Source organism: Chelmon rostratus, chromosome 3, assembly GCF_017976325.1.
Source record: "Chelmon rostratus isolate fCheRos1 chromosome 3, fCheRos1.pri, whole genome shotgun sequence".
In the NCBI taxonomy this organism is placed as follows: domain Eukaryota; kingdom Metazoa; phylum Chordata; class Actinopteri; order Chaetodontiformes; family Chaetodontidae; genus Chelmon; species Chelmon rostratus.
Window position 1 is genome coordinate 25,653,276 of NC_055660.1, and position 16,962 is coordinate 25,670,237.

General features: G+C 43.2%; 1 protein-coding gene across 4 annotated transcripts; it reads right to left on the reverse strand.

Annotated features, from left to right (window-relative positions):
• Positions 1 to 283: 283 nt before the first annotated feature.
• Positions 284 to 14,106, reverse strand: mgarpb (mitochondria localized glutamic acid rich protein b). Of its 4 annotated transcripts, none has more exons than XM_041933563.1 (7): positions 13,943 to 14,106; positions 9,993 to 10,090; positions 9,263 to 9,335; positions 6,365 to 6,844; positions 3,326 to 4,132; positions 1,619 to 1,681; positions 284 to 1,314 (listed from the first exon to the last, which is right to left on the reverse strand). In XM_041933563.1, exons 1-6 carry the CDS (start codon positions 14,013 to 14,015, stop codon positions 1,635 to 1,637), a joined length of 1,578 nt encoding a protein of 525 aa, XP_041789497.1. In that variant the 5' UTR covers positions 14,016 to 14,106; the 3' UTR covers positions 284 to 1,314; positions 1,619 to 1,634. The 4 variants fall into 4 exon arrangements, with proteins under 4 accessions (XP_041789497.1, XP_041789499.1, XP_041789496.1 ...); XM_041933565.1 differs by having other exon boundaries at positions 6,365 to 6,784; positions 9,993 to 10,093; XM_041933562.1 differs by having other exon boundaries at positions 9,993 to 10,093.
• Positions 14,107 to 16,962: the final 2,856 nt, after the last annotated feature.

Below are 16,962 nucleotides of genomic sequence, written 5' to 3' on the forward strand. Positions count from 1 at the left end.
TGAAAAAACAATTTCCTGCTATAAGCGGTGGGTAAAGAACCTGCCATTGTATTACGAATTAATTTTCTTGCTTCTCTTTGGTTTTAAGTTTGGGATAACTTGCCTTATGCCAAAAAAAAAAAAAAAAAAAAAAACTCCTGAAACGCTTAGGAGTTATGTCTCCGCCAAATGGTTAGTGCGCTGCCATTCACCACAGCACACTGCATTACCGTGTTGATTAATATCACTATTTAACACAAGAGCAAAACTACGTTCAGTGTGTTTATGCATCACTTTATTTGAAGTGTCTATGTGAGCACATTATCATGACAACAGAGACATCATTAATTACATAAAAACGGGTATATTAACTATTTGAATATATTAATATAATATATAGTTAATATATGATCATTTATGCAGTGCACCTAAAAATATATTTAAAACAAAGCATCCATCTACTACTCTTAGACAGCTGGAAGCATGTTACTGTTCAACATCATCTAAGTTAAAGGGTGCAAATCAATTTATAGCAGTTTGAACTTATATATAATGTATCAGTCTTTTGTTGTAGGGGGTCAAATGTAGGGTCAAATGTCGACAACAATAACACTAAAATAAATAGAACATAGATCTGCACCAAAATACGGATTTACTATGGATATCAGCTTCAAAAAGCCAATATCAGCATTGGTGCAATGTTTTTCACTAATATTGCAATGTTTTCGTCTATGAATGCATCACTTTCAAATTAGATGCACAATAAAAATGTAATGGCCTTTAAACACTTAAATACTTCAAGATAGTCATGTCTGCACCTGCATTTGTTTTAAATGCATGTCTTAATGCCAAATCAGATGATAGAATAAGAAAATGACATATCCTGTAATCAGCATAAGGAAAACATATAGGTGCAGCCCAACTGAAAAATCTTGGTACAGTTTGTAGAAATTGGCAATATCTATGAAAAGCAGTCTATTACTAGATTACTGTGACAACAAACCACATTCACTGCCTTCTATAACACCTTTACAGAAACTTCTGTTCAGTTCAACTGGTCATGAAAAGCTTTGCAACAGTGGCACCTACAGGACAAGAGACGTAATGGGATTCATTTCACAACCACTAACACACATTGATCAGAAACAGAAAGAGAACATAAAAAAAATTGTGATAACGTTTCAGAACAGAACCATTAGCTAGTTAAGCCCGTGGCTTGTTCTCCTTGTGTTGTTTCCATCGGTCGTCCTGGCTCGGTTGACAGATAAGCGACTGTTGCGGAAGGCACGCTGTCATGTCATGACTGGGTTGTCACCACTGCCATAGTCTCTGTGGCTGCAACAAACAAGCACAACACTAGTTTGTATGGTACACATGCATGAGTTTACATGGCAGTGTTATTTTTAGTCATCCTAGAGTTTTAAATAAGTAGAATGGACATGTTAAGCAGGATCTAAATCAGACAAAGAGCAAAGAAAAGTGTAGTAACAGTGTACGTGATTCACACTGCCCACCTCAACTCTGAGCATCTCAAATGTGGCCCACTGACAATGATGCCTATCCTGAGGATGTCCATTCTACTGTCTCTAGTTCTATGCAGACAGCTGTGTTTATAGCTGTGCTGCTTTTAGCTGTTTACCTTCTTAACTGTACTATTACATCACTGAGCAGCTTTTTACAGTCCAGATAGACATCTTTGGCTCTGTGGATATAGGCAGAAATACATCTGGTCAGAGCCAAGTACAAGGAAGGTCATATTGTTTTTGCAGTAAGGTGGTAATTTACACACATTGTGTTTGTGATTTATTGAATACAGAAAACTAGCAGCCCGAACTGACAAAGAGCAATTAAAATGCACTTCTGTGTACTGACAGTGTTTTTATTGTTGTGCCTGTTCTGCTTTCATAAACCACCAATTAAGAATCCTTACAATCTGAGAGCTTTCCTACTTGCGATTCTGTTTTTAATGCTGTTATCTTGAGACAGCAAGTTAGCCCAATAATTTTATTATCTTAAAATAACAAAGCTCATTTTTTCATTATCTCGACTACAAAATAGGCTGACTTCTCGAGGTAACAAGATAATTGATTGTGAGAAAATGACTTCATAAGATTCAGAAGAAGTGGACCATGACATGCACACACTGCTCTGTGGGGTGAGTTTAGGAGCAAACCAAAATGAAGTTTTTATCAACTTTTACCATTTGTTTGAAGAAAGTTTGCACTAGTGATTTGATATGAAGGTATTGATACATTATGGCTTCTTACTGTAAGGCGTAGGTTTGCATACCATCAAGCAGACATGTTAGTGTCCAGGAGGCTACAAACATACGAATTCTCGTTGGCAGAGGAGAACTGGAGAAGAAACTACCCACACTGGTGGGTGTTTGAATGGTATAATAAAGATGTATATAAATACTCTAAATAAGATGGAGGTGCAGTCTGATGTATTAATCAATGGCTGCTCCATCTGACATTTTCATCTTAAATCACTTGCTACATTCTCAGCTTCTGTACTGTGCAACTGAAACATACTGGTCTTTGCTGTAAGCTATCATTGAAGGTTAATGCCAGCTCACAAGAAAGGGAAACCAGGCTGAAAGTCAACCTAAGAAACTGCCCAACTCCATACTGATTCTGTGCAAGGTGGCCAGTGGGTCCTGTAGCAACTCTACAATGTTTTTTTCAGCTGACAGTGTCTGTAAGCCTTTTAGACTGAAACACATTAGTCTATGTCCATCATTAACTCAGTTACAGAAAAGCACAACTGGAACTAATAATGTTAAGAATGGCTCAGTTCCATTCAAGTGTATCATTAAGCCATGTCAGTGAGCCAGCATGTACAATACCAGAACCCTGTCACTGGCACACCTTAATTAAAATATATAATATGATTGGTATTAGGTGCACATATGTTTAACAAGTCACAAAAATTTACTGTGCTGCAATCTAGTCTGACTGTTTCACTGTGGTGCCCACTGTGTCCCCATGATGGTCTATGATGTCTGACGATGTTGTCCTTCAGATCAAAGGACACCTGTTTCTCACCCTACACCCTAATAAATCTTTAAGTCTTAGTCACATTTAAACATACATTATGTGCATTGGGAATGCTGATCATGAAGATAATACTCAGGGATGGTACGCAAGTTGTCAGGGAGGAAGAAAAGGGTATTTTAACTGTCTGCTGAAGGGAGCATATTTTTATTTTCTTACTCCATATTTAGATGTTATTTCAACCTTGGGGACTTTGGGAGGGGTCCTGCTTTTTAGAAAGTTCTAATACATTATAAATAATACTAAAGTAGGTATGGGGTGTCCAAAAACATCTTAAAGTATGTTCTTACTTTGTCCTTCCACCAGTGACACTGCCTCCTTGGCCTCATGTGTTATATCCAGGGCTTCCTCACTGGCCAGCTGCCCTCCCAAAGCAACAGGTGGCGCCACCTCCTCTGCTGCTGATGGAGCAGAGTGGCAGGAGTGGCAGTGCTTGGCCTCATGTACCTCCAGCTCTGACCCAGAGGCCGCTGCCAGCTGAATCGTGTCCACAACTGCTGCAGCTTCAACCGTCTCCTCTGCTGCAGCTTCGGCTGCTGCCTCCTCCTCCACTGACGCCTCAGCAGCAGGTGCTGTCTCAGCAGCGATGGGGGCCTCCTCATCTGGTGTGGCCTCCTCAGCAGGAGCAGCATCTTCAGGCGAGGCCTCTGCAGAGGAGACAGCTTCTGGAGCAGCTGCAGGGGCCAGAGCCTGATTTTCAGCCTCAACCTCACCACCTTCCTCCGCTGTCGGGGCTGAAGTTGTAGGTTCCTCAGGAAGAGCTGCTTCCTCCTCCTCCTCCTCTGCTGCTGCTGCTACAGGAGCAGATGTCTCCTCTTCGGCAGCTGGAACATCTGCATCTTCTGCATCAGCACCAGCCTCTGTAGACTTCAGCTCCTCCATGTTAACTACAACAGCTGCCTCCTCGCCTACCACCTCTGCAGTTGCTTCCAGGACCTCTGGCTCTGCCACCTCCAGTGTGGCGTCCAAAACTTTTCCATCTTCCTCTACTTTCCGGACAGCTTTCACCAGACTGGTCTCACCAACAGAAGCCGCTGCAATCTCAACTGTGGAGCCAGCCAAGATCTTCACAGCTGTGAGCAGATCTGGCATAGACTCTGAAGGACAGGAGGAGGACAGGAGGTTGTGGCTGAGAGTGTTTTGAAATACTCTATAGAATACAAGTTCACACATTTTAACAGAGGTATAAATGAGCTTCATGTGCAGTAAAATTTAGAGCCTGGTATCATATGAAGCATGACTGGTGTATGTTTCGATGCAACATGCAGGTTATTTTATCTTTGAAGAGACCAACACACTCCTACACATGACCTTGACTGTGTATGTTAATGCTGGAAGAATTTCAGCTAATTGAATCACCGAATGAGACATTTGAAGGCATCCCATTGGGCTCCGGAAAAGTCTTTGAAATTCCATGCTCTTAATTGGCCAAAAAAATATTTTTTTTGCAGCCCTTGTGAACGCCATCATGGAAAACTATTTTCCAATCTACCTTACTGTGAACAATGAGCCATGTGCAGGCCTTCAGAAATGTCAGGATTAATTCTGGTGTGCACAGTGGTTTGCTGTGCCGTTTTGTATAAATTGCACCTACCTTGAGCTGACGTCTATCACTGGATGCTCTACGGACACCAAAGGTTCAGGAAATACTCTACAGGAGACTACCTGCCCAGTTCAAGCTCCTGCTGCTGCTGTAACCTTTTGAGAAAAAGTATGAAACACGGCACCTGAAAAGCAGTCAGCTTCTTAGAGTATGGGGATTCCCACATTCGACGTCATTCACATTTTTTTTTTTTAGTGAGTTGTTAGTCAACATTCCTGGGCGGCCATCAACAACGTCCCATTAGCCTGTCTGTCACCCCACCCTGGTGAGCTACCAGCACACCCTAAAACAAGTACTGTAATCTAGGATTAGTCTTAACCTGTCTGAGACTGTTTTAAACTGATCTGTCACTCCAAATAAAAGGCTAATAGAAATCTGTGGCTTATCAATCAAGTCTGTTAAATTAAAGCTGCATGAATCTAGTTTATTTTTTGTCAACTTGTTGAACAGGACCTGCCACATCCTTCTGATGTAGTTTATGGAGTGTCGCCTGCACGTCTTTTCTACCCCTTCCAAAATATAACTGTTTCTACACAAATATTTACAGACACCTAGGTGATATGTATTCACTGGATTTCCCTTGTGTTTCCATTCTGTGATTGATCATGGATTAATTCCAGTGAAAACAGATCTATGCAAGAGTGGCCACATGCTCAACAAGTAATATCCTGGAGCACACAGTGCTGAGAGCAAACATTTGCATGGCTGTCTTCAACTCTCCACCTCGAATGCACAGGAGCATGAACACGGCACTGGGATTCTTCAGGAAAGGTGGCATTTCTACAGGAAGCAGCAGTTTCTACACCTACAATACAGTTATTACAATATTTACTGCATGTCACATTCTATATTCAAAGAAACAAGCAGATGAGATACCCATTCTTAACCATTTTTTTTACCACCTGCAGAATCTGATAAAAGCAAACATTAGAAAAAAAGTTTCAAACAATCAACCTTAGAGTAGTGCTAAAAATGCAACAACAAAAAAAGAAACTGTCTTTATATCAATCCAGTGAGGTTTTATTCTTCAAACATTAAACTGTATTAATCATAATGGCAACTTGCTCAAAGATAGAGGTGCATTAATTTTCTGGAGTGTTCCCTCAAACATTTAAGTTTCACATTTAAAGAGTACAAACAAAGCAGGTATACTGAAATGATGTCAGTTAGATGGCTGCAGGCTGCTGCAGATGTAGGCAGAGAGGTTGTAGTAATGTAAATGAAAGTATTTGAATGTGCAAGAGAAAAAGAAAATGGTCTTTATGAGTAAAAAAGCAGCCAGGCAAAGAGGAGCAAACTGGTTTTTGGTCAAACTTCACATTGACACATCGTAATTTGGATTTGCTCTGGTTATAAGAATTTCTATAGAAACTGGATCTAAACAGACAGCCTAATGCCAAATGTTCTGGTTTGGGTCTGAAGGTTGGGGTGAGGTAAGGGAAGGAAGGCACCTGAAAACTGGACTGATGAACCCCTAACTGGTATTCATTAACCAACTGGAAGTGAAAACTAACCCCCCCCCATTTATTAAAATAGGGGTTCATGAGTCCTTTTTTCCTAATCCCAGAGAGGTGGGACACCACCCTCCTTTCTGGGAGAAATATGGAAGTATCACAGCTTTATGCAGCCACTGCTGTAGCAGGGGCAGCCTCAGCCTCAGGGGCTGCAGAGCCAGTCTCTGCCTCAGCGGGGGGAGCGGGAGGGACTTCATCTACTGCTGCCGTACCAGCGCTCTCTGCTACGGGGGCCTCTGCGGGCGTGTCCTCCATGGCTGCGACTTCCACAGTGACTGGAGCAGCTTCAGGAACCGCCTCTACCGCTACGGGTGGAGCAGCTTCTTCTTCGACTGCTGGCTCAGCAGCAGTCTCAGCTACGACCACCTCAGAGGCCACAGCGGCTTCTTCAGACGCGGCCTCTGCGACAGGTTCGGCAGCGGTCTCCGCTACCGGTTCTGCAGGAGCGGGGACAGACTCTGCGACGACTTCAGCGGCTGGTGCTACCTCCTCAACTGTGGTGGATTCAGCTGCGGCAGCTGCAGCTTCTGGTGCCTCCACCTCCTCTGGAGCCGCCACCGTCAGCTCTGGAGCCGCCGCCGTCGCCGTCGCCGTCGCCGTCGCCGTCGCCTCTGGTGCCATCGCCTCTGGTGCCATCGCCTCTGGTGCCATCGCCTCTGGTGCCATCGCCTCTGGTGCCATCGCCTCTGGTGCTAAAGATTAAGAGGTTGGGAGTAGAAATTAATAACAGCAACCTTTCTTGACTGGTTTCTCTTTGTTCATTATGTGCATCAGGAAAAGTCAACCCAAACTAATCTGAAGAACAGCAGTTCATTGTACCTTAGATTTCAGGTGTTAAGACACGTAAATAATAATATCACAGTTATCAGTTTTGAACCATTTGACTTTAGACTTGTCCCAACAAGAAACGTGAGGTTGAAGGTCCAGAGCTTGCGTCTTTAAAGGTCTAAAAAAGGTAAAGCAGTATAATATGAGTAAAGTGAAGGATAATCCTTAATCCCAACATGTCATCCTCGGGACAGAAATAACTGCTGACCTCACTCAAACGGTTGGTTGCTGGCTGTTGGTCTCAACCAACAAGCGATTCAATTTTGGTTTATACAGATTCCTGAAAGAGTACATCCTTACAGAGAAAGAGGTGGAACACAGCATTCTGTATTTTACTCCGGCCACTGATTAGACAACAGTCAACAGTTAGACATTAACTAAGCCCATGTGTGTTGGAAGAGACTAATTTGAGTTCTGTATTACAGCAAAAAAAAAAAAAAAAAAAAAAAAAAAAAAAACTGAAAGTCATAGCCAATATCTATTTAGGTCCATTATAACAGTAAGTTTTCTTTGGCCCCATCTTCAGAGTGGCTGTCATCTGAAGTAGCCAAATAAATCAAACGACCCACCTGATTGGTGTGTTGTACAGCTCAAGAACGCTAAATTTGCAATGTTATGATACTCAGTGAAGTATACTGTGTGAGGACAATATGATCCTTGATCACAATCACTATATGCATCACTTTGACCACTTCCTGGAAATTTCTGCTTGATTACATAATGCAATCACTCGCCAGTTTAAAGCCAGCGCTGTAGGGAGCAGAGCTTTATGCTCCATTTGTGGCCAAAACAACACTTCCAGGCAGAATGTACACTGAACCAGTGGCAGCTGCAGCTCATCCCAATTACAGACTAGTCGCTGCTCTGGGCGTGGAGCCATGATGTCTCCAGGCTCAAACTGGCTGAATAGACAAATAACTTGCAGACAGAGATCAAAACAGACAGGCAAGATAAAGCTATTGAGTGTGATCAGTCCACCATGTTTATTTGGGTGATGAAGCTAGAACCATCTCAGAACTACAGAAGGCCTCTGCTTCCTGTTTCTCAGAACCATAGTCCGGTTATTCAATTCAACAGCACAAAGGAACATTAACCAAAATTAAGGTCCCAAATTGAGCAAATTACACGTTGCCCAATTAAATCCTGGCTGTTTTTAGGGTGGCAGATTCAAAAATATGAATGAAAAGATTGCATGAACTGTGTGATCTGTGAAAAATGGGATCTGTCTGAAATGCCTCAACAAAATGACAATATGCTTGTGTAAAAGTGATCAAACTGGTTGATTTATTGTTTTGGCTTTGTCTAAAATGAGTCTTTATCTGGATTTTTAGTTATGCTACCAGCAAAGCTTTAGGGATGACTGTATTGGTCGGACCACCGCTTTGGTCCAAAGTGAAAAAGCTCAACTATAACTGGACAGGCTGCCGTAGTGAAATTTTGTACAGGCACTCATGGTCCCCAGGGAGTGAACTGTAATAGCTTTAGTGATCCCCTAACCTCTCAGCAGGCACATTAAGTCAAAAATTAGTCCAATGATTTGCTTCATGACAAAATACCATGTACTGTTTAGTGCCAGTTAGCAAGCCAATCTGCTACATTAAGATGGTGAGTATGGTAAACATATTTCCTGCTAAACATCAGCAAGTTAGCGATGTTATTGTGAGCACGTTAGCACATGGTCGACATGTACAGCCTCACAAAGCAGCTAGCATGGCTGTACACTTGGGCACAAACATGGTCATGGCAAATCCATGAAGGAAGACACCTCCAAGTATAAAAGACGATTTCACGCGTCACTGCATCCTGGAGTGCACTAGCTGCAAAATCTTAGCGCGTGCTGCCACTAGGGGCGCTATAGCAGCTGACACCTGTTTGGATTCACTCCCACTCAAAACAAGCAGGGCTGACGAGTGCGACGAAGCTCGAGATCCTCATGTCTGTATCATGGGTGTATTAATGATATTTGTGATTTTTGTCACCTCTTCATATATGAATGTAATAATGTAAAACTGTATACTGTCAACATAGAAACTCTGATTCTCTCTACATCGCCCCCATGAGGACTGAGGGTTGTTACCTCCATGATAAGCTTGTTCACCCGTGTTATTGCTGCCTGGGCCAGGCATTGTCATCTCTATTTGTTGTGTTCATGTACATGGACTTTCTGTAGCATTAATAAGAAAATGCAGCCATAGAATTTGTGTTGTCTTGTACTGAGGGCCTGTGGGTTGCACGAAGCTATGCTCGGGAGGTTGAGTGAGTGTTGTGTGCAAGCAACTGACCCTTTTCTGTGGAGCCCATGCTGGCGAGTCTGTCCTCATGGCGCTCACTATCACCATTGACTGTCTTGTAGGCCTGAGAGAGAGAGTAGATATGCACTTATGCAGTACATTCCAGCACAAATCAAATGATAACAGCATAAAACAGTGTTACAAAATTCCACCTTACTGAGACATTTTGTCTGACACGAACAAACAGCTGATACACACTTGCACTTTGCCAAGAGCCTGACAGTAAACAGACAATGGCTGTGTGGAGAAAGCACACAGAACCTTCTATGTCCCGTCCAGTGTCTGCACTGTGGTGATGTCTGCTGCACAGTCCAGTCTGTCCTGAGGCTGCATGTTACCAGAGTGCCCGTTAACACCAGCCAAGAGACCCCACTGAAAAACTACAATCATAAGTAGCCAGTGCTGCTCTTTATGGTTTGGAATCAGCAGGTGCACTGGTGTTTCATGGACCCAAATATCCTGTGTTCTGGAAGATGATGTGCACCCACAGTTATGTTTATTCAGTGTATGGAAAGTACTAATACATGCCAGTAGAGTGGCAATATAAGACTAATACTTTCTGTCTAACAATTAAGGCTACTTCACATAAAGATCTTGATTCTTGCATTGTAAACCTTTAAGAAGTCACAGCAGAAAGTCAAAAGGGTAATAATGTAAACTTACAGGCCATCACCCACAAAACTGAAGGTGAACCTTGAATGGAGAAACCTCAGATACTCACGTAGACGGCTGCAGCAGTGAGGCCTCCCCCACACAGAACAAGGTATGCCGTGTTGGAGGAGCCGCCAGGAACCCCAAAGGCCATGTGTCGCACTGGAGCTGCTGGGAGAGACACGGGCAGAGGGTCCAGGGTTAGTTTGGAAAACCTGACATTACATTTAATGAAACTTCTAAAATCAGAAATGTGGGATAGATTGTAATTTAGGACTAAGGTGGCTTGTTATTTGCACATTTGTCAGTCAACTACTGACTGAACAGAAAATTTGCTTTGTTTTATAAAATTAGCATGAATAAGTTAAAAAAAATCAGAGAAAGTGATTATACACTTGAGAGTTTGTAGGCTTTTTATTCAGGAAACGGTCTCATTAGTCTGTCTCATGTTCAACTTGGCCCAAAGACCAGTGCATTCTGATAGCGTCAACATGCCTTCATCCCTTAATCCAGTTACACAATGCAGCCCTGGTCATTTGTAGTAGAGGAGATGGAAAGACTGAGCAGCAGCAGCCAAGCTAAACACAGAATTGTCCCTTAAATTAAATCCCCAGCACACACAAACACTGAAACACCTCCCGTTTGACCATTTTAGCTCTGCACCAACAACTTGAATTCATCTGAACTAGTCGCTCAACACACAGGCTGGTGGTGTTGTGGATAGGGAAGCGTGGCTGGCTGCAGCCTGTGTGCCATGTTAAAAGATTTGCTGGTGTTTAAAGGATTGCCAGTGGTGCATGCGAAGGAGGCCATAAATAAAACCACCCTGCATCCCAAACACAGCCTCAGCCTAATCTCTTCCTACCTCGACCACACACACACCCAAGAGTGTGTACATCCAGTTACGGTACATACGATATCTTTGGCATAATTTACACTGTGTGCACACACAAGGTTTACTCAGCAAGTTGAGTCCGAAGCACTGAAAGAACACAACGTACTCTGACCCAAAGTCAGCTTGAATGTTTTATTTTCACTCAAATAAATAGTAATAATACATAAGAGCTTGTGTTGTGTCAGGAAGCAATAGTCACCGTCTCCTAGATTACATTTCTAAAAATCAATTATTAGGGAAATGTTCACTTCAGTTAGGTCCAGAACAAATCCTAAAGTTATATCTCTTGAAAGGATATTTTTTAGTAATTGAAATAACGACGTGAAAACCATCTGACAACATTTAAGGAGTTGCTCGTACTGCTTAGAATCAGCCGAATCTGCTGCTCCCCTTGGATTTTGGAACATCATAGAAGTTTGACTAGCTGGTGGACACTATGGAGAATTTAACAGTCCTCAGGAACTGGTAGAGACCAAAAATAGAGCTAAAAAAAATTACATTCACCAGGCGGTCAAATTCATGCTAATGTTGCTCTGTAGCTGCTGGATGTGCAAATAAGCAGCAGTTTGCTAACAAGTTCCCCATATCAATTTTAAAAGGTGATGACCAAGATTGCCATTGTTAAAGGTCCAGTGTGTAGGATTTAGGGGGATCTATTGGCTGAAATTTAATATAATATGCATTGTCATGTTTTCATTAGTGTATAATCACCTGAAAACCAAACCAAACACTGGCTCTACATGGCACCTTTCGGGTTTTTCCTTCAGCCATCCACAGGCCAGAGTGAGACAAGCAGGTTTCAGCCTCACCGCTAGATGTGACTAAACCCTGCTGTACCTTTAAGAGTCATTGCAGGGTTAGTATGTCCTTGTAACACTGAATATCCATCACGAACAAAGGGGGAAATTAAATCCTTTAATATTTGAGAATAGTTCCACAGTTTGGTCGATACACTTGTTTTCTTGCAGAGACTTTTTAACTTGTTAAATATGAAGCTGGAGCCAGCAGCCAGTTCGATGAGCTTGGCTTAAAGACTGGAAACGAGGAGAAACTAGCCAGACAGGAAACCAGCAGGCCTGGTTCTGTCAAACAGCAACAAAATCACAAATTAACACGTTACATCTCGTTTGTTTAACCTGTACAAAAACCAGACTGTTAAAAGATACATCGTGGTACCAGTGCTCCCCCTTGTTCACATGTTGCCATGTGTATATCTGATATCAGCCAAGCATTAAGTTTTACATTCTAAATTTCTGCACTGTATAAAAGACACTAGAAGATATTGATGTTCACAACACGCATGCATTTAACCACAGTGACAACCACTTCAATCATTTGAGTGAAAATAACTGACTTTGCACACTAGCTTTTAGTCTGTTGTGTCATCGTCCAACTCTGTTCTCTTGTTGTCCTTTTGGAGCCGGGACAACATTACTCTAAGGTTGATGTAATGTTACTTAAGACTAGCCGCTGACAGAAAAGCAGGCAGGAATGAGAACGGGTAATCATGCAATGCCCCCTGGGTAATGCAGTTTATTTGGCCATTATGAAGAGCCCAGAGAACTTGATATGGAGCATATTTAGAGGGCAGAAAAGTACCAGGGGCTTGTAAGAAATGCCAGCGCAAGAGAAAAAAGTCACAGTAGACCAAAGAAAAAGATGTGCCAGTGCTGCGTATCGGTGAGTACCGGCCCACTTCAAGCAATGCATAAATACATTTTAAAAACCTGTATGAAACCAAAACAGAGCAGAACATACAGAAGCCCTGTTGTGGAAGTATAAGTCCTGCCTCCTAATACGCATGACACAGCAGCACTCCACAGTGACAAGGCCAAGTACAGGTTATTTATACAAGTAATCAGTTAATCCCTGCCTGGTTCAAGCCTGCGAAAATGCACACACATGTCAGGCAACAGATAACACTGCAGCTACGTCGGCAGTGACACATGCGTGTAGAGGCTGGTTGAATGTATGCTCTCCTGCTACTCTCCGTCAACTGCCATCTGCTCACCGAGGCAGAACGAGTCTAGCCCAGAATCACAGTCACTATTTGCCTCAAGGGTGAGAAAGCTCAGAGGAGGGATCCCCCTGCCAGGACGGGCAGGCGCACAATAGACGGTACAGATAAGACTGGAGGGGGATAACGTGGCATTTACACATTTTGATGGCAAAAATACAGATATGTGTAGATTGTCAAACTTGAGAGAAGAGTATGAGGGAGAATATGCAGACCTGCAGGACAACCAAAGGCCTGGCTTTTCCTTTTTTAAACAGGAAATTGAAGCAGCAGTTTACCCTCAGGCTGAATTCCACATGCTCAGATCCCAAAGTAGAGGGTGATCCAGGCATTGATGCACGAGAAAAGGTCCTAAAGAGTGATCAAGTCTCCATCTCCTTCACATTACATGCAAACCCTCCAAACAAGTCTAAAATACAAATGTGTCAGCAAAATTGTGTTGAGTTATTAGTTGTAAATCTTCTATAATTTACTTAGCAGTGTTTTTTTGTTTGTTTGTTTTGTTTCTCACACTGTGGAGGCTGAAACTTCTGTAGCTGATGTGCGTGAGGCCCAGCTCATAAAAGGCAAACCTGGGACAGAGTGTGACCATGGCAAAGGACGGCTGGTAAATCGTTATTTATGCCCAACTATACACTTGAGACTTAAATATTTGCATTTCAAAATCAAGTGCGCTCGATGCAACTTGTTTATAAAACCTAAAATTAGGGGTTTTAGTCGTGTGAGATGCGCCCTTTCATAACAAAATGTGCAAGAACTGCATGTTCCCAGAGCAGGACACACCTCCCTCTGACTGAAGCACTGCACAACCCACGAATGGATCTCTTTATGGGGACTTCATACTTCCACATACGCAATAAAATGGAAAGATTTAAAGGAACGTGCAGAAATGCTCCAGAAACTCACTTTTAAAGTCATTCATATGAGTCAGCACACTGTGGACACTTTCACAATCTGAGAGACAGTCATTCAGAAGACGCTTAAATCAGCACTTTGAATGCACACGTGCCGGTAAACGCACGAGACTGAGGTCTTTAATGTCTCTAATTAGCTTGACGACAAATCAAGTCAAAACGTTAAGAAGTTATGAACTGGCGACCTAACTCACCGTTTCTGGATGCGGGATTGAAAGCCCTCCGTGCCAGCGGCCCGAGCCTCTGCCATGCCCGTCTGCAGAACATCTTCTCTCGGCTTTCAGCTGCAGGTAAACGAGTGCGTGTCCGTGTGCTCGCTGCAGGTTTTTAAAGGTGATTGAGGAGGAGCACTCAGCTGCTGCCGATGCTGATTGCAAAGAGGACACCCACTTTCAAAAAAAAAAAAAAAAAAAGTTTACTTGAGCGCCCCCTGCAGGCGAGTGCGCTCATGTGCGATCTCTAAAGTTCTGTGTTTTGCTGATGGTTACTTTAGCAGTAGTATTCCTAGTATCCAGTGTTATGTTATGGATTTATAGCCGTCTTACGGTATTTTTAGTCTTGTTTTTGGACTTTTCTCTTTTTTTCTTTTAATATATGACATGCTGTATAATCCACTCGATTAAGTCTCTCCTAAAATGAGATGAAATCATGTTGACTGCTGTGACTGTGCGGAGGATCAGACATCTCTCACGCTGGTTTCAAGTGGATTACAGCCCCATGTGGTTGCATGGAAAGAGACGGTGCACTGTGGTTGCATAAGGAGCTACGCGCTGTCCCCGAGCTATTGTGAGCCTGCATCGTGCACAGCTCAGACCGGCAGAGCCAGAACTAGATGCGCAGACGAGAGAGTGGGAGGGCTGCTGCTCTCTTTATGTTAAAGCATGAGTGACTTTGAGAAAGGCTGCATTTGTTTAGTCGAGTGCAGCTGATCCAGGACTGTTCACAAGCACAGTGCAGCGGCTCTGTCGCCCTCCAGTGGTGAAACAGGCAACCGGACACTAACACGACATGTCCCAACACATCACAGTGTAAAACACCAGTCAGTCCTCTCTGACAGTTTGTCTACCAAGACTATTTAACTTTTCAAAGCATTTTTTGAAAGTGCCTGTCCTCTTCCAAACAGTTTGCATGCACAACTTCTCAGATGATTCTGTGTAACAAACCATGTGACACGGTTGGTAAAATATGGGCACAACAGTAAAAAGAACGACTCTTACTGAGCATGGGTCAGTTCCCTTCATTCACACCAAAGAGCTGTTGAAAAGAATCCTAGTGTAACATCACTATAGCAGCTTGCAGGGCTTTGTTGCATGGCCACGATGGCATCCAGGTGGGCAGCAGTGCCTTAGTTTAGGAATTCAGGCCCATTCAGGCCCAACGCTCATTCACTCATTCGCTTACATCGAACAGAATTCAGCATCATCAAGGGATAAGAACATGAGCACATGTGCATGATTAAATCTGATTTCCCTTATAGCTTCCATGTCTGTCAAAGTGCCCAGTCTGTAGCTCTGTACAGGCTTTCGTTCAAAGGTTGTGACACCCAAACCCTGATGGCATCTCCGGGGATCATTGTCTCACTGAAAGCTCCCCCAGAAGGAACACACCATCCTTTCCTCTCCACGGTCAGTCAGTTGAGCTTGATGTGTACAACTGGTGGACTGCCCCTTTAAGTGGGCCACTTAATGAGTAAAGTGCATTTAATAAAAAAAGTTTCTCTATAAAGTGCGGTGGGAAGCTCTCCCCTCTTCACATTATCTGTCTTTCCTGAGTCCAGAGGAAGTCATTTACCACTTGGCTGTTGAATGTTGCGTCAGTGTGACACTTGCATGTGCACACACGCTCAGCTGGCCGCTCCTCTGCTGTGCTGCCTTCACCATTGAGCAGAAGCATGTGATGACCTCTGAATCATCGATTGGACGCACGGTCACATGTGATACGCTTTCAAATGGCCATGACTGCATGACTGCATGACGTTTCGTCCATCTGGACACGGTCCTCTGGCGGGATGTGATTGTGCTCTATCGTGACACCACTGCATTAAAATTACAGCGTACTGAGTCAGGACAGACAGAGACCCGTCAAAGTCAGTGAAGAAGGTGAAGTCATTTCACGGTTCAAAGCTATTTGAAGCCAACATTATTTTAAACTTCCCTTCATCTGCGTGTTACAGCTACAGTGCGATAAAGAGCTTTCATCCTGAGTCCCTGCACTAACTGTGCTGCTATCTCTTAGTTTGTCAAACAGATGTTCAAAGAGACATGTTTTTTAGTATTTACATATCAAAGTCCATCTCTTTCCTCTTCCTGCATCATGCTGAACTACACTTCTGATGACTCACCCCACACTCAGGGGCACAGACATACATTTATCCACCCAAATGATTGGGAACAACTAGCCTGCTCCCTGCCAGTGGAGCAACATCAGGGCCTCTAGGTGTGTGTTTGAATGTCAGCTGGCAAAACTTTTCCATTTCACTGCGTTAACATTACATAAGCTAAAAATGTTCTAACTGTGACTTTAATGTGACTTCATGTTTTGATGTTCACTTGATTTCAGCATGGTTTATATTATTCTAATGGCACAAAATTACGTTCGTAAAACAATGAGACAATCCAGGAAAATGCAGATTTTTATTTTATCTGATGCTATGAGCACCCATTTTCCTCCCCAGGTTGGACTTTGTGGAAGTTAAGAAGGTGCTGGGTAAGAGTTGTGCTTTCGTTTTGATTTTCTTCTACTGGGGGCATCAATGTCAGGCACTTTAATAACTGTACACACTGGGACTGTAAGGGACTCTCTAACACTCGGTATTTCACCCAGGGGTGGCCCCTTGGCTCCTGCGTCACAGAGAGTCTCTTCACTTTTTGTTTATTGAACCTGCAGTAAGCAACGACTGAACACACCCCTCCAACACTCTGCAGCCCCAGATGCGACTGCAACACCGTCTAACAGGTGGAGAGGCTAGAACACCACACACACACACACACACACCACTGTCACCCCTCGAACAACAGTCTCACAGCATTTGTTGAAATAGTCATGAAATGAAGTCTATAGGACTCCTGACACTCAGAATGGCTTTCAAACGCATTTCAGCTGGATGTATCTTCTGTGGCTGCACTGCGTCCACCACCATATGAAATGCCAGGCCAGACTTTCAAAATAAAGCTTGCTGAGAAACATTTCAAGTGACGGTCACACTTTGGTTGGA